We start from the raw sequence: 27,032 nt of genomic DNA on the forward strand, positions 1-27,032 counted from the left end.
GGGGAGGAGAGGTGCTCTCTGCTGAGGGGAGGGGAGGAGAGGTGCTCTCTGCTGAGGGGAGGGGAGGAGAGGTGCTCTCTGCTGAGGGGAGGAGAGAGGTGCTCTCTGCTGAGGGGAGGAGAGGTGCTCTCTGCTGAGGGGAGGGAGGGGGAGGAGAGGTGCTCTCTGCTGAGGGGAGGAGAGGTGCTCTCTGCTGAGGGGAGGGGGGGGGAGGTTAAATGCTCTCTCTGGTTAGGTGAAGGTGAGGGGGGGTAAAGGGGAGGGTGAGGGAGGGTGGGGTCCACATCAGAGACCCTGTGTCTGTTAACACGCTACATTAGCTGTTGGAGCCCTGCTTCTTTGTTTGTTATTTAGTTTCTCCTTGAATTGTCTTTGTTAGCCGGAGCCAACGTCTCAAAAAGCTTATGTAATAGTAACCAGAACCAGATTATAACCCGGCCTGGCCGAGCACAAGCCAAAACTGAACCTGGGAGCTAGCTTGTTACCCACCAACCCTGCACCGTGCGTGGGTAGAAAACAACGCCTCAAAAGTTGAATCCACTTCCACACAGGTCAGTTTTGGAGCCGAACAAGATTAAACTGTGTACTTAGTTTATCTAGGTTTCTGATTTAGCACTGATTTAGGAGCGACAAACTAATATCACACAGTACAACACAATAATATCTTCCAATATCAGAACTCTGCTTTAGGTCTCAGGATCAAACTAAACAGAGACCAAATCCACACTTTCAGATCGACAGCTGATCCAGACTTTACACTCAACTGGATGCATCCCTGTACCTGATGAAGTGGCGCTAAGCTACGACCTGATGGAGCTGTGGGGATGGTCAGAGGCGCTAAGCTACGACCTGATGGAGCTGTGGGGCTGGTCAGAGGCGCTAAGCTAAGACCTGATGGAGCTGTGGGGCTGGTCAGAGGCGCTAAGCTAAGACCTGATGGAGCTGTGGGGATGGTCAGAGGCGCTAAGCTAAGACCTGATGGAGCTGTGGGGCTGGTCAGAGGCGCTAAGCTAAGACCTGATGGAGCTGTGGGGCTGGTCAGAGGCGCTAAGCTACGCCCTGATGGAGCTGTGGGGATGGTCAGAGGCGCTAAGCTAAAACCTGATGGAGCTGGTCAGTGGCCTGCTGAGTCTTTTCTACCCTCGATCCAGGAAGCTACAGCTGATACAGTAGACACACATTGCCCCCTGCTGGCTGGATAAGAACTGACAGCGTTGCCAGTGTACCGATAGATCCTTAAGTTAAGGCTCATTGATAGTGGTTAAAGTTGGACCGCGCGCACACGCACACACACACACACACACTCCCTCTCTCCCCCTCCCCTCCCCCTCCCTCCCCCTCCCTCCCTCCGCCTCCCTCTCTCCCCCTCCCTCCCCCTCCCTCCCCCTCCCTCCCCCTCCCTCCCTCCTCCTCCCTCCCCCTCTCTCCCCCTCCCTCCCCCTCCCTCTCTCCGCCTCCCTCTCTCCCCCTCCCTCCCCCTCCCTCCCCCTCCCTCCCTCCCCCTCCCTCCACCCTCCCTCTCTCCCCCTCCCTCCCCCTCCCTCCCCCTCCCTCCCTCCCCCTCCCTCCCTCTCTCCCCCTCCCTCCCCCTCCCTCTCTCCGCCTCCCTCTCTCCCCCTCCCCCTCCCTCCCTCCCTGATAGCTGTAGTGCTGTGGAGTAGTTAACCAGCTGTGTGTGATGCTTGCTGTGTGGATCCTCCAGCACCACCATGGTCCAAGTCCTGAGGAGATCCAGTCCAGGAGTGTCCCATGAACACAGTAACGTCAGCTTCAGCAACACACAGGAACTTATCCAGCTCAATTTTATGCCTGAGAACTTTCCATATGTTTCCACATTCTATTCATGTTCAGCCAACGTCGTGAAATTGAAACCTGCAAACATCTAGGCTGACTGCATAAAATATCTAATAAAACACCCAAAGGATTGTTTTCTGATAACTGATTTCTGATGACCTTGTTTACAGTGAGCAATTCGTTTTTTTTTTTTTTTTTTTTTTGCATTAACCAGTTATCACCATCATGAACAATATGGCATTTCTCTTTTTTCAACTCAGCTTTGGTCGTCAAAGTAGATTGTTACCAATTAATGCTTTGTGATCATACAGCGCCACCCAGTGGATAGCTGATGAACTGATAATTGAATCAATAGAGAGCTGTGGTCTTCGACCCTTGTCCTCAATTGAAGACCACTGACCAAGACAATATAGAGATAGAAAAGTAATTATCATCATAATCACACACAAAACATAGTTCTAATTATAATGTATTCCCTCAGAACCTCAATAGAAAGTCTACTGCTGCACCAATCCAATGTCTCATCCTTCATTTCCCACGATGCACTGGGATAACTGTACAGGAAGCAGTGGGAGTTCCTGATTAATGGCAACATTCATCTCGAGAGCAGAACTGATATCAGAACAGATGGCTGGTAATTGGGACAATTAGGTTCTACAGAATATATTACGAAGTTGAGATGATGTCATTGGTGCGTGACAACAGCAGGTGGCAGTAGATACTTAGGCGAGCACGAGGCACACAAGTCATCACATTCAATGGTGGTTAAACAGTAGATATTAAAGGCCTGTTTGTTTTCCACAGCTTTGGTTTGTGAACTGGAGCCACAACACAATGATCGTTCGCTACTACAAACTAGCTGCTGCTTCTCAAGACCTGGAAGGAACGGAATAAACACTGACCACCTGACAAGCCTGCCTGCGTGTGCGTGTGTGTCTGATCACGGCTAATCTTCACATCCATAGTACTCACGTCAAGTACATCATAACTCTCCAAATATCCGCTTTCTTTCTCGTCGGAGGAAATCCCTGTTTACAGGAGGGGTGGTGCTCATCACGTGCAGCAGAGAGGGTTTGATCCAACGACGGAGGAGCCGCTGGGTACAGGAGGGATGTGGGTCAGAGCGACTCTGAGACACGCTGGGTACAGGAGGGATGTGGGTCAGAGCGACTCTGAGACACGCTGGGTACAGGAGGGATGTGGGTCAGAGCGACTCTGAGACACGCTGGGTACAGGAGGGATGTGGGTCAGAGCGACTCTGAGACACGCTGGGTACAGGTAACATCTCAACTGGCTAGACCACCACAAGGCTGCTGTGTGACTGTGTGACTTCAGAGCTTTTTTGGCCTAACAGGTTGCCTAAATGACCAGGAAGGATTTAGGTTTGTCCGGTCAAACTAATATATTTTTTTTCTTTTTAAGTTGAAATTTCTAAACAATTAACAAGAGAAAATGAACTGAAAATGTATTTTATGTTTAGCTTCCAACTTGCCAACTTTTACAATTATCAACTGATCATTGAAAGTGTGTAACGTACACTTGTAGTCTATAAACTTTACCTTACAAAAAAAAGGTTTCGATCAGACTAAACAATCTAGGATTAACAACAACATTCTCAACAAGCTGTAAAATCTGAGATCTCAGAAATAGAACTGGAATAGAAACCAAAATAGAGCCGTCTGTTCCGTAATACTGTATTCCCCACAGTCTGTTCCAAGACTTGGCTGCTATTCTGCAATTATCTCTGAGATGTCCTCATTAGAATCATTTCACCCGCTCCACCAGGTCCACTGTCTTAGTAGGGAGGGATATGTTACCGAAATTAGGTTACTGGCTCATGAAATAAAAGATCCAATCAGGGCCCAGCATAAAACTAAATATCAACCAATTCCAACATAAACCATAACCTAATCCATTAGCATAACCTGAACCTCGTCCTGAATACAGCACATCTTTTACATCCCTTTCATATTCCTTTCCTTTGAAAAGCTCACAAATCATCACAAAGTAAAGCCAATTCAAAAATGTTAATTCAAACCAAGTTAGCACTGGAGTGCTCCAGAGGTCTTCCTGCCTGAGCTCAGGTCCTGCCCTCTGTGTCAGATCACACCACAGAAAGACTACATAAACACTTTGGTCTGAGACCAGGGAGATTCTGTCGCTAAGCAGATTAGCGACCATCTCTGCCAGACCCTGGGCTGCTGTCTGTCTTGTGGCTGCTGCCAAACAGGCTGTGACTGCCAACCAGGCTGGAAACAGGCTAAGACTGCCAACCAGGCTGTGAACAGGTTGAAGCAGTCTATGGGCTGGTTTTAGACTAACCCTAAGCCTGTACATACAGACACCAGAGGGAGAGAACCAAGAGCCAATAACAAGTAAAGGAAAGAGAGAGAGAGAGAGACAGAGACAGAGAGAGAGACAAAGACAGAGAGAGAGAGAGAGAGAGAGAGAGAGAGAGAGAGAGACAGAGACAGAGACAGAGAGAGAGACAAAGACAGAGAGAGAGAGAGAGAGACAGAGACAGAGACAGAGACAGATATATATAGAGAGAGAGAGACAGACAGAGAGAGAGAGAAAGAAAGAAAGAGAGAGAGACAGAGAGAGAGACAGAGAGAGACCATGGGACTTCTTTCATGGGATTTGTGAACCCACTCGGGTCCCACAATCCATGTTGGATAAGCATGTTACTGTGCTTGACTGTGGCGTTGATGTCGCTGTGCGAGAATGGGCCCCACTGGAACAAAGACCATCACCACATCTGAAAGCTTCGAGGCGTCACAAACCTTTCTTACACGCTCTTTCACTCCCAGGGCTGGTGAGACGCTTTAGAACAACAACAATACAGTGAAAGAACGGGCAATGCTGTATATACCATTTGTATACCTAATAGCATTTAACACTAAAAAGGAAGCCCTGTTTGGGCTCTTGGCTGCATGTCTGTCTCTCTCCCTACCTTTCCTGTCACTGTGCACTGTATGTGCACTTGAAAACAGTCCAATGAAGGATAAGAAATACTGAAATGTAAAATGTAATGTAAATAAGATCTGTGGCTTCTATAAAGGCCAGACCACCTTCTGAAGAATAACTGGTAGGATTCAGACGGTCGCTTCTGATCTGACTCAAGCGTGTGTGTGTGAGTGAGTGAGTGAGTGAGTGAGTGAGTCAGTGAGTGAGTGAGTGAGTGAGTGAGTGAGTGAGAGAGTGAGAGGGGTGTGTGTGTGTGAGAGCAGAGTTGAGCTGTATGGACACTGAGCCTGTCAGCCTGACAGTCTTCTCACGTGGCTCTGAGGCTCCAGGGCTTTGCCCTCCTCAGTGAAGACAGCTGGATCTTGCTTTTCTCTTCCCCTCCACCTCCACCACAATTTTCCCTTCTATTGTTTTTTTTCACTGCCTCGCTCTTTTCAATCATTCCCTAGGAACCCTGCACCTCCAGCCTCACACTCTCTCCATCCCCTCTCTTCCTCCTCCACACTCTCTTCACTCTACCTCCTCAACTCTCCAACTTCTCCACACTGTCTCCACCTTCTCCACACTGTCTCCACACTGTCTCCATCTCTCCTCTCTACCTCCTCGACAACCAGCAGTATATCCCTCCATCATTAGTATTCCAGGCCGATACAACAGACGGGTTTCGGATCAAGTCCACTGACTGGTTGTCTTAACAACGTCAGATGGGGTGGGGCCGGTGGGTGCTGGCGGGCGTCATGGCGGCGTTGCCACGGTTATTTGGAAGCGTGGGATATTCCCGTCCCAGGATGAGGGCAACGACTGCTCCCATCCTGCCTTTCAAAGCAGGAAGCAGTTTGAGAGCGAAGACTACCTCTGGGCGAGCCAGGGGAATATTTATGTGGAGCAGAGCCCAACGTTTCCATTACACAATGGGCCCTCCACTGCTGAAACATACTTTATTTATCTTTTTTTTTCTTTCTTGGGTTGGCTTAACCTACATGCTTTATGACTGGGAGTACGGAGAACTGGATCGATTGTTTGTCAGTTGTTAAAAATTATAACTGAAACTCTTACCCAACAAGCAAACAGAACAAGCAAACAGAACATAACTTCATTAAAGAACATTTCTGAGGAATTCTCCATTCATTTCCTCTCTAAGATAAGTCAGTCTACTAATAGCCTACCTTGCGTCGGATTTCCACGTCCCCCTGACAAAAACAGGATAGACATTTGTTTTGTCGAACAATAATATCCTAAATTTGGAAATTCCTTAAGCAGTGAGTTCTGGTTTAGGATTAATGTACTATGCAACGGCGCAAGGTCGGTGTGCATTTCCTGACACGCTTGTGGAGGTCATCCAGCCGAATATTGGAACAAGGTGGGGATACAGAAGGAATTACAGTACAGTAAAAGTACAGCGAGATCATCTGTGTTATAAAGGGAAACGTCATACACCATCAGGCCTACACACAGCTACAGTATGTAAGACAAACCTCCGACAGGAAAGAGTGCACTTCAGAATGCAGACGTTAGCAGCTAACTAGCTTGTAACGACACACAAGGATGAGTGTATAGGGCCTACCAAGAGAAAGAGAGAAACGAAGAGATAAAGAGAGAGAGAGAGAGAGAGAGAGAGAGAGAGAGAGAGAGAGAGAGAGAGAGAGAGAGAGAGAAGGTGGAGGTGGTTGATGGCTGGAGAGTGTCATCCGTCAGGCACCAGGGGACACGTCACCAATGAGGTTGCAAAAAAACTAATGTGTGCTGTCAAAACACAGGGGAAACCCAGCACCATCTCTAAACGCCTGAAACAGAAGACACGTGCAGGTCAAGGACATCAGGATCAGACTGGTGGACCAGGGAAAGGAGCCAGGCCTGATCACCTCATCCTGCTTTCTCCCACTCCTTTCTCCACGTAATGACCCCACCACCAGGTCTGACAAGGTCCCTCCTCGTCCTCCCAGCGTCCTGGAGACAGGACCACACAGCAGGCACCAGGGCCTCCAGCAGAGCAGGCACCAGGGCCTCCAGCAGAGCAGGCACCAGGGCCTCCAGCACAGCATCTCGGAGCAGGCACCAGGGTCTCCAGCAGAGCAGGCACCAGGGTCTCCAGCAGAGCAGGCACCAGGGCCTCCAGCAGAGCAGGCACCAGGGCCTCCAGCAGAGCAGGCACCAGGGCCTCCAGCACAGCAGGCACCAGGGCCTCCAGCACAGCACACAGCGTCTGGGCTCCTCAGAGGAGCAGCCAGGGACCAGAAACAACTGAACACTTTTTTGTTTCGTTTTTTTGGGGGGGACTTTTTATCTTATTGTTAAAAGGTAAGAGTATACATACACCTTTTAATGAGACTTCAGTCTACTACGCAGAAGGTTGACAGGAGATCCTTCAGTTTTTCCACCGACGATGGACTAAGGTCATGACAAATTCATCTGCTTTCTCAGTAGACATCACTTCCTTTTCAGTCCAGCCCTCGGTCAAGCTTCCATCAACAGCTTTGCTAATTCTTCACCTCTCCAGGATCCGGGACGCCTCGCTCTTCACAACAACAACAACAAAAGCCACACCAAAGCTTCAACATCAGTCTCAACGTACCGACACAAAAACCCGTCACAGACACTAACACTGTCGATAAGATCTTACTGGAAAAACTACCTGTATGCAAGGAAATTAAACTCGATTTACAGATTTCTGTGTAAACGTGCATGTGACTGTCCCTGGAGCAAAGTCAATACATAACCAATTATTTTTTCAGTTTTAAACATTCTCAGCTCTGTAGTCAACGTGCCCATAACTGGCATGCTTGCTTCAACACTTGCAGGTCCATTCATTGACCAGGCAGTGACTGCTTCCGCACACATGCAGACACACACACACACACACACAAGCCGTACAAAAAAAAAACTACAATACATTAATCTCACCCACACACATCTGACTGCAGCTAGCAGAGCTATCGATATACGTGTGTATGTCTTTGCTTACCGTGTACAGCCCAATCCTACACAGGGCTAAGGAAAGCTGCATGTGTTCCGACATTGTCCCCGGCGACAGCCCGTTACCCCCGGCAACAAACAAGCCAAGCAAGCCTGTAGTAATTGAGCGAAGGGGGGAGGAGGTTTGAGAGCGAGAGAGAGCGGGGGAGACAGACAGAGAGAGAGAGGAACAGGCAGAGGAGCAGTGGAGCAAAATAACCAGCCGATTCAAGTCAGCCAGCAACGTGGTCAGCCGGTGAAGGGAACCACCGATAGTCCGACGGAAAAACGTTTCTCCCTAAGTTGTGGCTGAGAGGAGGCGGAGGGTTGGGAGGGAGGAGAAGAAGAGGGGGCGGAGCTCTAGTATTCATTCATAAAAAATAAAAACAACGCAAATTAGAGAGAGGGATTTGGGCGGTGGAGCCCCAATATTAGATTGCTTGGGGTGTATCTTCACAGAGATTAAAGGCTTAGTGATAGCCAGGACTCTGAAATAAGACCGTAAATTGGATTAGTCACCATTACACATCTACTACACAGACACGTAGACACACGTGTGTGCGCGTGGACGCACACACATCTGATTGAAGTGTGAAAACAATGCTGTCCACTAAAGTGGGAAGGAGAGAGCCTTTTATCAAACAAATAGCTGTGTATTTCCATCAGCCCACTATTGAATAAAATCATTTGAGCAAGCCAAACCTTTCCCAAACGTACTGTCGGTCAGGATTGCTTGTTGACGTTGAGGATGTGTAGACGCTACTGTCGTCTTATCTTTAAATGACGATACAAAAACAGGGATCAATCTTCACCTCTTGATTTTGTACCCAATTTAGAAGTTAAAAGTCAGTCACATGTTTACGATAGGGCCATCTACAACAGATTGGCACAATACCACTTTACAGAAATGTCTGATAAAAATAAAAAATGAATAAAAACCTGTTTTGTACAACCAAAAATGAAAAATCCCAATTTCAACATCAACAGGACCTACAAGCTCATGTCAGGGAGTTGACGCCATCACATGAGAGCGAAATATTTGTGATGTTTGGATTGGAATCTGCCCATGGCAGATGTTATCAGATATGAAACTGATGATGGAAAAACCACATGACATTGCGAGGGGAACTTTCCAGTACTAGGACCTGGGAGACAACAATGAGGTCGGATCAGGTCACATGTCCCGGAGAGAGCCAATAAAATTCCACCGACCAGTCCAATTCAGAGAGTCCCTTTATGTCCCTGGTCCTTTGTTGAGGCACTCCAACCAGCGGCACAACCCTGATACAATCACTGGCCCCCCCTGGGCCCCCTACCCGAGTCACATGTCGCCTGCAAGTTTTTTTCTTGTATTGCTCAAAATGTTAACTGTACCGGTCAGTATTCCATTCCTCAACTCTCATGTCACAACTATGTCTCATTGACATAGTTTTTCACTAGCCTATACACTACAACAACATTATAGACTTCCTGAAATCCAGCTATGGCTTTTGATTTTGTTGTGGAACCCCAAGATTTCCAGTGGGCTTCCACACCTCTAGGGGTGCCACTGGCTCCAACCTAACAAGAACTCACAAAAATGTTGGTGCTCGCGTAACGACATCTTAGGAGGAAGTTCTACTAGAAAATCAGGAAACAATTAAATGTCCCTGAAGGCATCTGCAGCCAAGAACTCCTGCACAGGTAAAGTGCTTTACCATCAGGTCTACCCCCATTGGTCAAGGCAGGTCAGGTGATGCTGTAGACCTAGGATACCATAGATTGAAGTACTGCAGGGTTGAAGTACTGGTATGCATCTCCACTTACACAGGAGGTATTTAGGGAACGACTTCTTTATAACTGCAAGGGATCTGATTACAGGGCGCCTTTTATGGAGATCTTTAACACATGCATTTGTCTTTATAGATTCATCTAGTTTCCAGCAGACAAAAATCCATTGCACATTTTCATCCAATACTACAGGCCATGTAATAAACAGTTATTAGAATAGGGTCTTTTTTTCTTCTTCACCAAACTGAAAAAGAAGCAAAGATTCCCATGACGCCCGTAACTACTGGGTCACCAAAACATCAAAGCTGAACAAGCAGGAAACCATCAGCTACTCATCACCAACAATTGAAAAAAGATCAAAACGTCTCAGCTTCACATGAACTCACTTTTCAGAAGGCTAACTAGTTTAATGCCCACTGACGATGACTCAGATGTCTGCAGGCGAGCTAGCCAGGAGAAAGAGAGCGGTCGACAGCTAGTCCAATGGAGAGAGAGAGAGAGAGAGAGAGAGAGAGAGAGATCGAGAGAGAGAGAGAGAGAGAGAGAGAGAGAGAGAGAGAGAGAGAGAGAGAGAGAGAGCAGCTATTGTCTGGCATCAGTGTGTGCCGGATGTCATCATTGAATCCAGGCCAGCCAAGCGTGCTTTGAATTCCAGACGGAACCTATACAGGTTGGAAATGCTATAAAACAGAAGAAGCCATTTTCCTGAAACCTTTTTTAAAATCTTAATATACCATTGATAGAAACTAATTACTAGTAAACGAATGTCAGTTAACATCAAGAACAAAGTGTACACCAATTTGGTCTCCATCTTTAGACTGGCACAATATATTCTGTGAGGAACAGGCAGATCTCATAGGTCCAGAAATGTTTAACTAAAAATAAATATGCATTTTCAAACATTCCACTTTAACACAACATAAAATCAAACCAGTAATTAATGGCTATAGTATTTTTTGATAAAAACAGCCCTAGTAGGGTTAGGGTTAGTAGGTGACACCTAGTAGGGTTAGGGTTAGTAGGTGACACCTAGTAGGGTTAGGGTTAGTAGGTGACACCTAGTAGGGTTAGGGTTAGTAGGTGACACCTAGTAGGGTTAGGGTTAGTAGGTGACACCTAGTAGGGTTAGGGTTAGTAGGTGACACCTAGTAGGTGTAGTTGATCTTCCAGGGCCTGAGATTCACCACACTGTGCACTTGTAGTTTGGAAAAGGTTGTGTCAAAGTGTTGTGGAACCAGAAAGAATTGAATAAATTCCTGGACTTTGTAGCCTTTCTGTTAATGTTAGTTACTGTTTTAACACCGTGCCTACCACTGTTGACTTACTTTAACAACGTGATTCTGTTACTTTACAGGAAACTCTGTCTGTAGGATGCATCAATCATTTGTAGCATAACCTGCCTAAGTTATCCCAATATCCTGCTTCTGTGTACACACACACAAACGGAAACAAATTTGACAACAACCACTCGTCAAACTACAGAATACGACATGCACGTTTAACCCACATTAATTTCAGTGTTTAACCAACTCGTTTTTAACCAAACGAGTACACTAGAATCACCACTATCAATCTGAGTGAGAGTTTGACAATGAAGGTCAGTTTACTGATGGTTCATAACGAGGCAGGCCACTGCCTGGGTCTGGACCAGCCTGGGTCTGGAGCCAGCCTGGGTCTGGATCAACCTGGGTCTGGAGCCAGCCTGGGTCTGGAGCCAGCCTGGGTCTAGAGCCAGCCTGGGTCTGGAGCCAGCCTGGGTCTGGAGCCAGCCAGCCTGGGTCTGGATCAGCCTGGGTCTGGAGCCAGCCTGGGTCTGGACCAGCCTGGGTCTGGAGCCAGCCTGGGTCTGGAGCCAGCCTGGGTCTGGATCAGCCTGGGTCTGGATCAGCCTGGGTCTGGAGCAGCCTGGGTCTGGAGCCAGCCTGGGTCTGGACCAGCCTGGGTCTGGAGCAACCTGGGTCTGGAGCCAGCCTGGGTCTGGAGCAGCCTGGGTCTGGAGCCAGCCTGGGTCTGGACCAGCCTGGGTCTGGAGCAACCTGGGTCTGGAGCCAGCCTGGGTCTGGAGCCAGATCCCCAGCATGGCACAGTGGGAGAGGAGTTCAGCCGCTCGTCGAGTTCCTGACCTTTGAGGACAGACGAGAGCTTGGCTCGGAAAGTCTGCAGAGTTACAGCTGTGCTTTTCCTGACAACAGCAGTCTGAAAGCATACAAACGTGTGCCTTTGAGCATGAGGGCTATTGACAATGTTTGTATTGTTGTATTGAATTGTGCTCTTATGTGTCCAATTGGACTGGTTCTAGTTGAATCCTTTTATCTGGAAACCTGAGAACAATTTTTATTCAATGTGGGCGAAACTGGTGTAACTAGCTGAGTGAAAACAGTTTGTCAGAATCCTGTCACAATAATGTCAGAGAAAGAGACAAGATAGTGAGAATCCTCTCATAACATGAATTTCTACGCTTCCAATGTTTACTTTTTCAAAACCAACCATTTCCCCCCCCCCCATAAACATCTCAACACTCCCAAGCCAGCCACAACCATTTGGGAGACTGGAACTCCATGGTGGTCTTGGTTTTATCAAATTCGCTACACTGAAGTCAGGACCCTACGTTTATAAACAATGACAAGCCAGATTACGTGGGAACCGTGATAACAGAGTTGATAGAACTTTGCTCCACTGTGGCCACACAGTGAGTGGCGTGATGACGTAAGAGTTCAAAGGTCTTTATAGGTCACACGTTTCCTTCTGTGCAGTACATGATCAACCGTGGTGTGTGTGTGGGTATGTTACTCTGAGTTTACACAGTGGCTGTGCTCGTTTCATCCTCCTGTGGTCATATTTCCCATGGAAACCCTATGGGTCTAAACTTCCTCTCTATTGTTGCACAGATAAAGCAGTGCCAATCACGACCCTAGAATGTGGGCAAAGGCCCAAGAACGTAATCTCTAGGTCCAAAGTTGGTATTTTAGCCGGTATAGTAATACGGGAAATAGCACTGGAAAATATGAACATCTAATATCTATACAATCACACATCCCATAAGCTATTTTACATTCCTGCCTGCATTCAGGCTGCTCAGAACTTGCCTCAAGAAAGTACACGTCAATTGAAACTGCACATGTGTGACACTTAACGCTGCCCTGACTTTATGGTGTGGTTATGGTGTAGTAGTTGAATAAAAGCAGCTTGCTGCAACTCCATGACATCAAGTGTTTACATTCGGTGTTAATGGCCGTAAATAACATGACGGGTGACAGTATACAAGCATTACAGGGCAAAAAAATTAAAACGTACCCTATTTTAAAAGTCAACCATCACAACATTTTCAGGAAAAACGTTTAAACGTTTAAATTCGCAAATGCATGTTGATAACAGAAATAGGCTATGAGAAGGCTTCACCAAAAAAGGTGAAAACACCTGGCGAAAAACTAGCGTCATGCCACCCCAAAATACACAGCGTCAATAACGGTACACTAACATTAAAAAACACTTACCAGATAATCCATGTACTGTGACAAAAAAGCGACACTTCGAGCAAGTTGGTTTTGAAATGTAGCTTTCTCCCGTGTTACACTGAAGGGACCCTCTTGTAACCTTTAATGGGGCAAAATAAAATCAAGCTTGAAAGGAATATCGACTTATATCTTACATCTACGAATATATTCCGTTTCGCTTGTGCTACAACACTTGGGCTGGAGAGAGCCTCGTCCACCGGCTACGGTCCAGATTTATCTCATAATATCAGTGTTTGGTCGAGGAAACTACAACGCTACGTCATTCATAGCTTTTCTGTACGTAACATGATCAGCTGACCAAACACATGGTCCTATTTTCATTCGGTAAAGGGAACGCCTCCGTAATTTAGGGAGGAATGCTCTTCAAAGTTTGCTACGATATATATTGAATGAAGAATATGGTGAACATTTGAGTCGGTTGCCGGTACAAGTTTGTAAGATTTATGAAAGGAAAGTTTAATAAATGGGCATCAATTAGCCATTGTACATCTCATTGCATCTGTGACTGAAAAAAAGGCCTATTTATATATATAATATATATATATATATATTTTTTTTAACACCATTCTCTATGTTGACTACATCTATCTGTGTACTACTTCAGAGAGCTGTTCAACATCCCAAACCGAACACATTATCATGAGACAAGTTCTATTAGCCTACAACATCATTGCTAAGTCTTGAAAGAGTCCACTCGTTAGCATGCTACATTTCACAGCCCGCAGGCAGATTCATAAGCGTCACTATCTATCTTAAGCTACAGACTACATCACTGGGTATGAAAGAGGTAGGTTTCCACTTCACGGGCTTTCTGGGAGCCTTACATGAAATGTAATGATGAGAGGAAGGAATCACGTGTCCCATTATAATTTTATGCAGACTGAATGCTGAAGTATAATTCACTCCCTGAAGCCTCCACTCGTGTTCAATAATGTATGTGGTGTGCTATAAATGAAGCATCTCTCAACTGAATATGTGGGTGGTGAAGACATCACACTGTTTTCTTTTTAGAGTTCTTAAGCGCAAATTCGCTGTCGTGATAATACTCTATATCCATTGATCTGTATGAAACAAAGGATAACCTTGATTAGTTATGACTAGTGCAGCTTCTGAGCTGTAAATAAACTTCTGAAGCCTCAAATATTATGTGCCAAAAACCGTCATCCGAAGCCTTTTCACTCTCGCCACAAGAGGGCAGGATCCACCAGAGTATGTTTATCTACACTTCACATACTTGAACGTAGGCTACACATGGCCTACAGTTCTCCAAAATTACTTATCCAACACAGAAAACACGCTATGATGCCGTTTATAATGCAACGTATTAAATTGAAAACATAGCCTACGTGTTTAATCATATTCAGCCTAATGTTCCAATTGGATTGTTTTAGTACCATGTTACTCACTTTTGCAACACAAATGGATCAACGAATCAGAAATGTCACATCTGTTGCAAGCCACATTTGCAGTTTCTCAGGTTCGTGTAACACTTATGCTACTGTTTCTATCACAAACAACATGTCTTGCCAAGCCAAGGGCTTCCCTTGTGTCCATGCAATCAATCTTATCCTGCACCGTGGCAAGCTCTAAAAACAGACTTCTATTTCCATACACACACAGCCCCCTGGGTAACGCTGTCCTTAATATAGGTTCTGTTGACTTCATCGCATTGTCAGCCTGTGTCCACCACAGCAACGGCAGTACCGTCTGACAGGACCCAGCCATGGAGGCCGTGAGACACTGGGTGAGCTGTCCTGTGCGCTACCAGAAACATTTTGAACAAGGTGATCTGGATGATTTCGTGGAGGACCACCATCTGTTTGCACTGCCAGGCCCAGCTGTCCCGGACATTAAGTCAGAACCGCTCGACCGCAACCGGCAGAGAACAGCGCCTGTGTACCAAGTGCTCCTTGACGTGTCACAGTTCAGACCCGAGGATGTTCTGATTCAGGTGTATGAGGGCTGGCTGTTGGTCAAGGCCCAGCACGGAGCCAGAATGGACGAACATGGTTTTGTTTCTCGTAGTTTTATTCGACAATATCCCCTTCCTGAGACGCTGCAGCGGGCGGGGGATTTGAGGGCAATGCTGTGTCTGGATGGGATCCTGGTGGTGGAGTCCAAAGAGCGGGTGGAGGTGGCCCAGTACCTATCAGTAGAATAGGGTTCTGGCCCAAAACCCTATTCCTGGGTAGGACGGGTGTGGATACGACTCTCTGACTGAATGATACAATTCTTTTGTTTTGGTTGATCATTGTAGGCTACTACTGCCTATAGCCTACTATTGATTAAAGTCCTTTGAATAGTTTTTGCCTATATGTTATTAAAGTATGTTTGATGACAAACGACTCTTTTTTTTACTTCATTTTTAAAGTTGTTTTCCCCTCAAAATTGTAATATGCCTACTAAATAACTATGAAAGATTGCTTGACTGACTTTGAAGTCTGAACTTTCAAAAACCAAACAGATGCCGTTTATAATTTGAGAACGGACATGCCTGAAAAGTTAGGGTACGCACTGAGCGCAAGCAGTTAGAAGAATCATGCTTAAAGAATGTTTTCGAAAAATGTAGAAAAAAGCAACCTACATTATTTGCCTACGAAAGCACATGAAGCAGGCTCGTTTACGCCAGTAAACTATGACTTGAATAATCAAACCAAAACTAGTTTGTGATGTATTAGATTGATACATCCACAGTAGGCTACTACTAAGGGTATTTATTTATATAGTAGCCCTGTCTACTCGTAAATTAATTTAGGTTACATTTAAAAACACATCATATCAGACAAGACAACGCCGGGCTTGATTTACGCAGCCTGATAAAAGCTGGTGCTCCTCCCTCGATTATTCAGACTGACTACGTGTGGTTGTTGAGAGAGCGAGGAGTTAGCGATGACACGGGCTGGAGCACAGCCGCTACAGGCGCTTCAACTTTACGGAGGAATATTTGGACATAAATATACATAGTTCGTTGCCGTTTTATGAAGCTGGGAAAGTGTGTTTTTGCAAGATCCCCTCGGAGTAAATGTTAGATATTTTTTCGTTCACAGTGGGCCTTCTGAACTACAAACAGAGATTTCCAGTAGTTTGGTTAGACTGTCCAGGCTGCCCACTAGAGTTTGCTGGCTGGCTAGTTGATTTGGCGCTATCCCGTCCCAGTTGATGTTAAGTATGGCGCTTAAAGCGAGGGCTTTGTATGACTTTAACTCTGAAAACCCCGGGGAGATATCAGTGAAGGAGAATGAAATTGTGACTCTGTACAGCGAACAGGACATTGAAGGCTGGTTAGAGGGATCGAACAGCAAAGGGGAGCGGGGATTGTTCCCTGCGTCTTACGTTGAGGTTCTGAAGGACGACACAACTTCCACGTTGAACAACAACAGCACATCTGGAGACGTTAGCCAGGGATCCCGTTACGCCAATGTTCCAACCGGAGGATTTGACGCACCGTATAAAACCAAGAATCAAGTTGAGAACATCACTAAATCATCCGCACCGGCGAGTAACACTTACGCTCCCTCGGGGCAACAGCAGCACAGCTATCAGGCGAGTCAAGGGAGCGACGACGATTGGGATGATGACTGGGACGATAGCTCAACTGTAGCAGACGAGCCTGGCATTGGTGGTGGACATTACCAAGATATCGATGGCAATGGACCTTCTACGTACAGGGTGTCAACTGCTTCGATGTTACGAGGCGGTAACGCTCAAAATGCCAAAAGCTCCGCAACCGTCAGTAGAAATCTGAACAGGTTTTCAACATTTGTGAAGTCTGGGGGGGAGGCGTTCGTCCTCGGGGAGGCAGCGGGGTTTGTGAAGGACGGAGACAAGATTTGTGTCGTGCTGGGTCAGTACGGCCCAGAGTGGCAGGAGAACCCTTACCCTTTCGGGTGCACAATAGACGACCCAACCAAACAGACCAAATTCAAAGGTATGAAAAGTTACATTGCCTACAAGCTGACGCCGAGCCACACGCAAACCCAGGTGAACAGAAGGTATAAGCATTTCGACTGGCTCTACGCCAGGTTGGTCGAGAAGTTCCCTGTCATCTCAGTGCCACACATCCCAGAGAAACAAGCCACTGGCCGCTTTGAGGAAGACTTCATTTCCAAAAGGAGAAAGGGTCTAACGTGGTGGATGAACCACATGACCAGTCACCCAGTCTTGTCCAAGTGTGATGTTTTCCAACACTTCCTAACCTGCAGTAGCACTGACGAGAAAGCCTGGAAGCAGGGGAAACGGAAGGCTGAGAAGGATGAGATGGTGGGGGCCAATTTCTTCCTGACCATCAGCCCTCCGGCGGCCCCTCTCGACTTGCAGGAAGTCGAGAGCAAAATCGACGGCTTCAAGGCGTTCACGAAAAAGATGGACGACAGCGTTTTGCAAGTCAACGCCACCATCAACGAATTCGCCCGAAAGCAGATCACAGGATTTAAGAAGGAATACCAGAAAGTTGGGCAGTCGTTTAAAGTCCTCAGTCAAGCCTTCGAAATGGACCAACAGCCGTATTCTGTCGGTTTGAACCAGGCAATCTCTTTCACCGGGGAGGCGTATGAGTCCATCGGAGAGTACTTTGCAGAGCAACCCAAACATGACCTTGACCCTGTGATGGATCTGTTAGCACTGTACCAAGGACATCTAGCAAACTACCCAGATATCATCCATGTTCAGAAAGGTAATAATATTCTCTACTCCACAGGCACCTCTGTTAGGTAAATCAGTGTGAGATAACATTCATGGATGCAATCACTCATCGTGATTGATGAAAGAGGCCTGGAATGATAAGAAACTCATTTCCATTCACTTAGCCTATATTTAAACAGTGGGAATCTACAGCCTATGCTCTAATACTCAGGTTGGAAGATTGACTAAGGTACAAATACAGTCACAGCACTTTCTCAATACAGGTCAGTGAACATGGTGTGCTGACGAAATCAGTATGTCTTCATCTCCATTAGTCAGTCACGGCAGTTTTGCATTAGAGACAAGCAGGCCGTGTTTGCGTTTGGAAATTGACCACTGCCCCACACCCTGTTTTCATTTGACTGCAGAGTCACATGGGCGGGGCGACTGGGTCACACACTGTGTGTGTTTCCATCTGTTGTCCAATCAGATGGCTGCATGAGAAACTGAGAATGTCCCACTTGTTGCCAGCAAAGACTGTCAACGACAGCGTGAACAGTAGTGTAAACCGCTCTAATGCAGTGTTGCTAACTGATTTCCTCTCCTCTCTCCCACACGGTCCGTTTCAGAGAGAGCTTATGCCTTTGTTTCTCCCACAACAGCCCTGATAATCACTGCATTGTTTCCAAATGTCAGGTCGTGATAGTGCGGGCGAACCTCTTCTGTTTACAGTACATACAAATGTAACTGTTTGATTCTGTCAGCGGAAATGCTTTGTTTAGGGAACTCGGTTCTTCCTTATTTATCAGTCTAGTAGCACTCCATAAAAAGCCCAAGACCCAGACACACACACGGAAGACAAGCCTCGTTTTAACACGAGCCCTCGATACAAGAGCAAACTCTTCTTATCTTCTCACAGTTGTACAGTCTTAGAAAAACCAACCATGTTTGAATGCACTTCCCTTTTCTCTGGGTGTACAGGGGTCTCCTTTCATACACAATCTAATGGAGGCCATGACCTACTAGTACCTGCCTTAGGATGCTGCAGTCAGGCTAGATTAAAGGATGAAGCGGATTAATGCTCAATCCATGCATTCTGTCCATCCAGTCCACCTTATTGGATTGACGTTGTTTTCAGCCTATAGAGGATTCCAGAATTAGGGTAAGGGGATGCCACTATACACATTTTTGATGTCCACTAATACGAATAGCAGGAAAATACTGATTTAACCCTAAACTAAAGGGTTAGAGGTCAAAAGCCATGCCAGCTTTCAGACCCAGCGACTTTTGGGGCGGGAACTGCTGCAGAAGCTCCCGACGGAAGTTCTCAACGTAAATATTTGACACAAGTCCGACTATTGTTTCCTCCCTCAGAGAGACCCCTCTTCTCCCACTTCTGTCCGTCTGAATCTGTTCATCTGCTGCTCATCCACACCTCCTGGGCTTTCCCACATGCCCTGGCCTTTTCTTTGTTTTGACATACCTTGACGTAACTACAGCTGTAAAATATGACCACGTCCCTCTGAGGGTACAAGAGCTAGGACTTTATTTGACATCTTGTCCATTCTACCTACCGGGAGTGGGAATAGCTCAGTGATAGAACATTTGCCTGTAGATTAAGAGGTTAAAGTCTCCCCTCGTACGTCGCTTTGAGAAGAAGAGTCTGCCAAGTTAACACATTATCATAATGCATCATTTATTGTCTTTGGCTTGCCGGTGTCTGTTAATGGGATGCTGTGTAAGGTGGACCACTGCTGACTTATTACAGGCTAGGTGTTCAATCATTAGTTATGCCTCTCTCATACATGAGTACTAGCAACCCAAACTGGTATCAGACACAGTACATAAGTAGGTCAAGTGTAGGGGACTAAGCACGTTAAAGTTGATCTAGTATAAGAGCAACAGGGCCTTGCGGATGAAAATAATCATCCTTTTCAATCATCTTTTCTGAGTGTGGTACGTATTATGGTGAGCTGTCGTCCTATTGGATAAAAGGTCAACCAACCGGTTGTTGACCTTGACGCATCAGGGGTTAGATGCCAGCGTCTTCTGAACCACACAACGTCCTTTACAATGTTGTCTCGTTTCACCCTGTTCCTGTCGACGGGCCCTGATCAGAAACACATCCTTGTCTGCTTGTCCTCTCTACATCCTGGTTTTAACACCCGACGTGTGACAGGAACATATCCTGTATCTATTCATCCGTCTAAACACGGAACACACCAGACAGACGGGTTTCTGTTAGTCGTCATGGTAATGACGGGCGTAATTTGACCCTCCCCTGAGAGGGACTTTGCCCATCCCTGTCGATCAGGGGCCACCAGGGGCCGTGTTGAACGAGCGATGGGTTGACATTTGGCTCATGGCTTCATCATAGATCAGATATCTGAACTTTCTAATGTTACATACAAATTATATTCCCCTTTTGATATCTCTATGGAAGGGTAATAAACACAAGATAATCCCTTTGGGTGAAGTGCAGCCAAACACAAGGATGGTCATTGTTGATAATAATAACTATAGTGTTTCTCACAAGATTATAGTAGTCACACCTGTATTTGTGTCTATTCAAATGATTGTCGGTGGTTTTAGCAGATGTTTAAACCCCCAGTATGTAGACGGGCCAGGAAGTGGAAAACCCCAGTCCTGGTGCAGGCTCACTGCTACGTTGTGTAACCAGGGTCAGGTAACAGTCCTTACTGCTTACATCCAACTGCAGTGCTGCCTTCCTCCACTCAGCCTTGTATTTTTTTGTAAGATCTGTTTTGTTTGGCATTTTTTCATGTTTAATTGCACAGTTTATAAGTGCAGAGTGACAGGAGAGACAGGGAGAGAGAGAGAGAGAGAGAGAGAGAGAGGAAGACATGCAGCAGAAGGCCCAGGCCGGATTCAAACCCAGGCTGCTACCGTAAGGCCTGAGTATTTCCAGTGAGCTATAGGGGCGCCTCCAAGCAAGCTGTCTTGAGTCTTTCTCCCTGGGGGGTCAAAGTCAAGAGGACAGCCCTCTGGCTTGGGCGTTGGACACCTGGTGAACCAGTGTTGCTGAGGTAGTGTCTGTTGAAGGGGAAGGACCACATCCTCTTTCGTCTCTGCAACACTGTTGACCTTCAGTTAGCCGCTTAGCTAAGGTTTTTATTTGCGATTAAGGTAGTACTACCTTCAATACCGCCTATTGAAATGGGATCGCTCCCCAGTGGGTACATCTGGTGTAATATATAATGCTGTGATGGGCTCTGTGCTGGGTGCTGTTTGGTTCTACGTTAGGTAGGTGTGTGTTTGTAAGGAAACCTGAAGTAGGCAACATTTCCATTGTAATCAGTGTTTCCACCTGGGGTGTTTTGCATGTGTTTACATGAGAGGAAAGGCTAGACCTGTGACCTGGTGGAGCACCTTTTAGAATGACTGTGGTCTAGGAAACGGATGTGTCAGCTTTCACTCTATGTCTCTGTCTCTCACTCTCTCTCACTGTCTCTGTCTCTCTCTTTTTCTTTCTTATACCCCCTCCCCTTACTCTCTCCTTCTCTCGCTCTCTCTCCTTCTCTCCCTCTCTCTCCCCCTCTCTCTCTCTCTTTGTTCACATGTTGTGTGTTAGAGAAGTTTCCAGATCTAGGTTAACCCTCAGCAGAGGGAGACGCTGCCAGGAGGCAGATTGTGCCGAGTTTTGGGGGATGGGGGAGCAAGGCTCCTCTTTAAGGGAGAGTCAGCGTGTTTTCCCAGTGCTGTGTGCCCTAGACTCAGCCTCTCTCTTCTCCTGCTGGCTGCTCCTTCTGAAAGCAGGCAGCATTTTGAGATGCAGTGGAAGGCTAGAGAGAGATGTTCCGGAACCAGCTAATAAAACAGCTTTATTATATCCATTGATCTGCTACCTCAGAGACGTCAGAGATCTTCCTGGATCATGAACGGATCTTCCTCTCCCATACAAAAATATCATTTTCAAATCGTTTTTTAAACTGTCAAATGGGGACCTAAATATCTCCTTAACACCCTGAATGTAAAGAGAGGTTTGCCTGCCCCTCACCAATGGGAGATGCCATGCTGTTCTCACCTCATGACTACAGGACGGCTCTTCCAACAGCTACACTTATCCGGGCCACAATCAACACTGCCAGCTTATTGATGGAAGCCAATGAGCTAGGATAACACCTCCAGCCCTGAATCAAACTGAAGCTAGTTTCCAGCTCTTAGATCTGAATGGTTGTATTGAACCATCTATATCTGTGTTGTAAGTGGATTTTATCAAGCCTACTTGGGTCTAGTTTTCTCTCCCATTATCAGGCAGTTCTCATCAGAAGTAGAGAAATCTCATCACACGTGTCGCTTGTTGCAACAAGGATGGATGTGAAACAGGTTGGGTGAGAACCAGCATCTGCAAGATGCTGTGAAGGGTGTATGCGATACACATGACTTCCTGTCTTTAAAGAACCCACATGTTGATCCGACCGCGGCCTCGTGGCTGTAGAGCCCCTCTCTCAGTATCTACCCACCATGTCACCCCTTCACTGGCTGATTGGCATCTACTCTGTACGCTAGTGACGCTGTCTGGTCAGACTGAGATAACGGAAAAATGTTGAACAGTCAGCATACCTGGGATGTGGTCTTTGCAGACAGATCATCCTAAGCAAGATGGTGTTTTGGGTAACCACTGTATCTGACAACACTGAATGTGACTCAGAGCCAACTTACAGAGACGTCCACATAGTTTCTCTAAAAAACACAGGAGATGTTCAGCAGTTTCTGTATAACTTTGTACAAAAGTTCAGTAAGAATGATCTGAACAATGTCTGTGTTGACTTGCTGATGAAGTATTAAAGGCACCACAGTTTATTTATGGTTAGATATCCCTCCCACCACATTTTTAGGATGCAGCTGCTACTTTTTTTTTTTTTTTCTACTTTTGTTTTAGGTAGGGGGGTGTGGGTACGTTTAGTTTAGCTAAAAGTGGGAGGAGAAAAATGAGGACAGCTTGGAATCCTGGGAACCAAAGTGGTTCACATGAGATCTTGTGGTTCAGAGAGATTCTAACCACCGTCACTTATGGTTTCTATATAAAACGTTTGATCCTGAATTTCAGTACTGCTCGGTAATATTAAGTATTTTAATTAAGTTGTTTTAAAGTACATCTGAAAACGCACCATGGCTTTAGATCTATATAAGGCTCATATAGATTTGTTCCCCCTCCCCCCCCCCCCCCGACAGGAGCGCTGACGAAGGTGAAGGAGAGCCAGAAGCACGTGGAGGAAGGCAAGATGGACACCCCCCAGGCGGAGGGCGTCAGCGAGCGCTGCAACATCATCTCCTTCGCTACGCTGGCAGAGATCCAGCACTTCCACCAGATCCGCGTGCGCGACTACAAGGCTCAGATGCAGCACCACCTTCAGCAGCAGATTGGATTCTTCCAGAAGATCACAGGGAAGCTGGAGGAAGCCCTACAGAAGTACGACAACGCATAGGAACGCCTCGAGCCTCCACGCATCGAGCCTGGGTCTGGTGGACCTGCCCCTGCCGGTGACCGAACACCTTCCCCCCCCCCTCCTCCTCTCAGACCTGCTCCTGTCAGTCAACTAAGCCTTGGTGGACGTTCTCTAACACTGCCAGCCGCGCAACAGCCACCCAGAGTCCACCTGGAGCTTAGGACACACAGACTCCTCCTGGCTGCTGTCTTAGTTTGATCAGAGGGTTTCTGTTTATACAAGGTGTGTGACGACAGAAGAGGGGAAGTCCTTGTGCAAAATATTAACGGATGTTCTTACTGGAATATTCAAGGTCATTATGCCTTCAGTTGAAATCTGATGTGATAAAGGGCAGCCACCAGTGTAAACACTGCTTAGGTCAGTAGGCATAGTCCATGCAGTGGAAACATGTACTATAATCGAGTCTTGACCAAGAGAGAACAATGTTCACAGTGTACACCTGATAGTTACCTTTGCTGCTTGAGGTATGGTGTAGCCTCATCAAGCTGTTTTTTAACACAAGTGACTTCCACGGATGGGTTGTTGTAGCTAATGTAATGTTAGCGCTGTTTAGTGGTTTACACACTGCCTTGACGAAACCGACTAGACTAATATCTCCCAATCCAAACAAGGCCAATCCTAGCTGCAGGGATGTTTACCGCAGCCGTCACCACTGTCCTGTGCCTTCTGATTATGTCTCTCTGGTCATTTTTTGTTTTATAACTTATATATATATATATATATATATACAAAAAGGTTTCTATATATAAATGTATAAATATATTCACTCATGTTTTTACGAAGCACGATTTTGCAGTATTCAACTGCAGCTTTTTGACCCGTGAGCTGAGAGATGGTTTGCATCGCTAGATGGAGAGCCGTCGCCCTTTGCGATGCTCCAACGGGACCTTTCTTCCTGGGTTAAGACAGATGTTGGGGCTTTGATACGCACAGAAGCAAGGAAAAAATGCTCTCTAGTGTAGGATTAGTACTAAGATGTTCCGACTACAGGATTCAGTGCGGAGGACAGGACTCGACTGACACGATTTAAAGGACCGAAGCCTTGAGAAAGCACCGAAGTTACTGAAATAGATGTTGAAGTTTCCTGAAATTACAAATAGTTTTTAAGAAGATAGGTTGATTTGAGTTAGGTGGTTGCAAGCCCTGTGGTTGACAAATTGTCACCGGCCTTGTGGCTAGACGGCTCGTCTTTGCCTGTTTTTCTAATGCAGTCGATGGTGCAGTTTGGGATCCACCTGTACTACGAATAATTCTACTTTTGAAGTCCAGGAACATAATGAACCGTTAAGTGGAGAACCAAAATACACTCCTCCATGGATTTCCGTCTTTCTGTGATTTTTGTGTCACTATCATTCAATAGAACGCTTTACGTTTGGTTCAGTTGCTTATTGCACAATATAACAGGAGAAGTAGCCTAATCAATAAATTGGTTACACACTTTACATTTGTGCTATTGTTGTCGTTTGTAGTATCAATATAGTACTGTATGTAACTTGTTGCTAATGTAAGACAATAGTTAGCATTCAGTTGTAAAATGGGGTAAACCAACAAATCAGATTTTTTGGATTGGGTTTGTAAAAAATAAAAATAAACAATATTCTAAGTATGTTGAAAAGATAGACAGACATGCAGCAGGCCAGATTCAAAACCAGGCCACCACAGTAAGGCCTCACCTTACACGATACACACACTGACCCAGTGAGCTCCCAGGTTGCCCCTGGGCCTGTAATTGTGCAGGTCAGCAGACCCAGGGTCAGCCCCAGGCTGGCTCTGGTGAGGCCTCCTGGGTGTAGGCTGGCCTGGCGTGCCAGTGACCTGGAGCTGGGGTTACCTTCACACCAGGCAGCGCTGGTGATGAGACAACCATCTGGGTCGTCTGAGCCGTGGTTCAAACACCAGAGAAGAAGACACACTGAGCAACAAAGGGTAAATATATAAATATTTTTACCAGCTGCAGACAATGACGCTATGTTTTTCCTATGTATGATTATAACCCCATGACCAACAAGATCATGATATTTACACATGACCTCAGTCCAAATATGAACAGTGTAGCATCAAGTTATTAACATATAACTCAACGTGTTTGCTTCACTGGAACTTGGGCTTGTCTGTGACAGATTAGGTGCTGTCAAGGACAAACAGCACCATCTTGACTCTGGGGAGAGAGCGAGTCTGTTGTTCCTGGCAGGGAGTTGAGGCGTGAAGGATGTCAGAACATGGTGATGGTAGGCCGGGTCGAGCCAGGAGAGACCAGCGGATATTTGATCTGAGAGTCCCTCCTCTCAGCACCAGTTGGTCCCAGCTGTGAAAATGCCTTCCTCTATGTTTATCAACTTGACCATAAGACTTCCTTTGTTGTTTGTGTCATCGCTTACAGGATGTACTGTTTGCCGTTGCATTCTCAACTTGACAAGCGCAAACAGTCTGGAAACAGTGTTCCCTTCGATTCTGCGTACAGAGGAAGCTGGCATTCAGCTTGATCCAAAACCAAAATCCTTGACTGAGGGACTAGAGTACTTCCGTTCATTAATCGTATGTCTTTCAATTATTCATGTTTAGTTAATGAGAGCCCCGAGGGGTGGCAGATGCTGTTGTCATCCTTCTATCTGGAGCCTTGTTTACCAGACTGTTATTCCTCTTATCTCCCTCTCTTCTCCTTGTCTTCCACGTCCCTCCCTCCTTCCTCTCGTCCTTCTGCCTCTCTTCCTCTTCTCTCTCATCTCCTTTTCTTCCTTCTCTTCCATCTTCCTCCTCTGTTCCACCTCCTTCTCTTCCTCCTCTCCCGCCGACTTCTCAAGCACACAACTCTAGTCCCCTGCCATGGATGGACAGCAGCTCTACACTCACACAGCTCTACACAGCTCTCTCTCTCTCTCTCTCTCTCTCTCTCTCTCTCTCTCTCTCTCTCTCTCTCTCTCTCTCTCTCTCTCTCTCTCTGTCTCTCTCTCTCTGTCTCTCTCCCTCTGTCTCTCTCTCTCTCTCTCTCTCTCTCTCTCTCTGTCTCTCTCCCTCTCCCTCTCCCTCTCCCTCTCCCTCTCCCTCTCCCTCTCCCTCTCCCTCTCCCTCTCACTCTCCCTCTCCCTCTCCCTCTCCCTCTCCCCCTCTCTCCCTCTCTCTCTCCACCCCCACCCCCAGCACAGCACCATTCAGGCTGTCTCTCGGTCAGTACAATCGACGCCATGGGAAATGGATGTTTCCCTTTTAGCACCATCCCTTCCCACTAACTCTGTTCAATAATACATCAGTTAACCCAATTTATTCATGTTAAACCAGCGCCAAACTTAGCTTGGAAATCCATTTGGTTTTGTAAAGGTGCTGAGACCATACAATTCATACTTCAGTGTTTGGGGGGAGAGGGGAGAGGAGGAGGAGGGGGGGGTTGTATCTTGTGTCAATACACATCTGAGCACATTCCACAGTCACAGATAGAAAATGTGTCGCGCTGTCACCCTGGAAGTGCCAATCAGGAAATGCCATCCAGATGCTCCTCTTCAGCAGGAAGACAAATCTGACTAAATGCGACTGACGAGGAGGAAGACACTCTGGAGAAGGATAACAAGCGGAGAACAGTGATTCCATTCACAAAGTCTGCTCTAAGAGGCAACGTTTAACAACCATGGTTTGCATCGTAGTTCCAGCAGTAGATTGAGATACTGAGGATTTTAAGTGGAAACAGTTTAAACAGACCTTTAAGTTGTCGTCGCTGCTCCATAGCGGATTGTCTCTGTTTGTCTTTACCCTGGATTCCACACCACATTTCTCAGAAAGTCTGTAGTACTTCTGTTGTCAGTAATAGAGATGACCAATAGGTATGGATTTACCTTATGGCTGTTGGCCCAGATTCGTATCCAGCTGTTCTCTTCATTCTGCAACAGGAGAACACGTGATTTGGGTTTTTCTCTTAGGTTATACAGTGACTCTTAATTACACATGGAATTTA

At 46.4% G+C, this 27,032-nt stretch overlaps 3 protein-coding genes across 3 annotated transcripts in view; 2 read left to right on the forward strand and 1 right to left on the reverse strand.

The window, feature by feature from the left end:
- arl15a (ADP-ribosylation factor-like 15a) overlaps nt 1-8,008 on the reverse strand; it is a 32,100-nt gene extending 24,092 nt beyond the window's left edge. The window contains exon 1 of the mRNA XM_047016598.1: nt 7,724-8,008. Coding sequence (XP_046872554.1) covers nt 7,724-7,777 — 54 coding nt within the window. The 5' untranslated portion in view covers nt 7,778-8,008. The remainder of the gene's footprint in view (nt 1-7,723) is intronic.
- A 6,637-nt stretch (nt 8,009-14,645) lies between these two features.
- Nucleotides 14,646-15,340, forward strand: hspb3 (heat shock protein, alpha-crystallin-related, b3). Its single transcript, XM_047016737.1, has one exon. The coding sequence runs from the start codon at nt 14,722-14,724 to the stop codon at nt 15,157-15,159; it is 438 nt and encodes a 145-aa protein (XP_046872693.1). The 5' UTR covers nt 14,646-14,721; the 3' UTR covers nt 15,160-15,340.
- A 511-nt stretch (nt 15,341-15,851) lies between these two features.
- Nucleotides 15,852-24,529, forward strand: snx18a (sorting nexin 18a). The gene is made up of 2 exons (XM_047016736.1): nt 15,852-17,670; nt 22,815-24,529. The coding sequence occupies exons 1-2, from the start codon at nt 16,158-16,160 to the stop codon at nt 23,066-23,068; spliced, it is 1,767 nt and encodes a 588-aa protein (XP_046872692.1). The 5' UTR covers nt 15,852-16,157; the 3' UTR covers nt 23,069-24,529.
- Nucleotides 24,530-27,032: the final 2,503 nt, after the last annotated feature.

The sequence above is a fragment of the Hypomesus transpacificus genome, unplaced genomic scaffold (genome assembly GCF_021917145.1).
Source record: "Hypomesus transpacificus isolate Combined female unplaced genomic scaffold, fHypTra1 scaffold_42, whole genome shotgun sequence".
Classification (NCBI taxonomy): Eukaryota; Metazoa; Chordata; class Actinopteri; order Osmeriformes; family Osmeridae; genus Hypomesus; species Hypomesus transpacificus.

Bases quoted from the DNA above. Each gene is read 5' to 3' on its own strand.
- hspb3 (XM_047016737.1), top strand. From the start codon at position 14,722: ATGGAGGCCGTGAGACACTGGGTGAGCTGTCCTGTGCGCTACCAGAAA.
- snx18a (XM_047016736.1), top strand. From the start codon at position 16,158: ATGTTAAGTATGGCGCTTAAAGCGAGGGCTTTGTATGACTTTAACTCT. The intron at 17,671-22,814 runs GTAATAATATTC...CCCCCCCGACAG, and splicing joins TATCATCCATGTTCAGAAAG to GAGCGCTGACGAAGGTGAAG.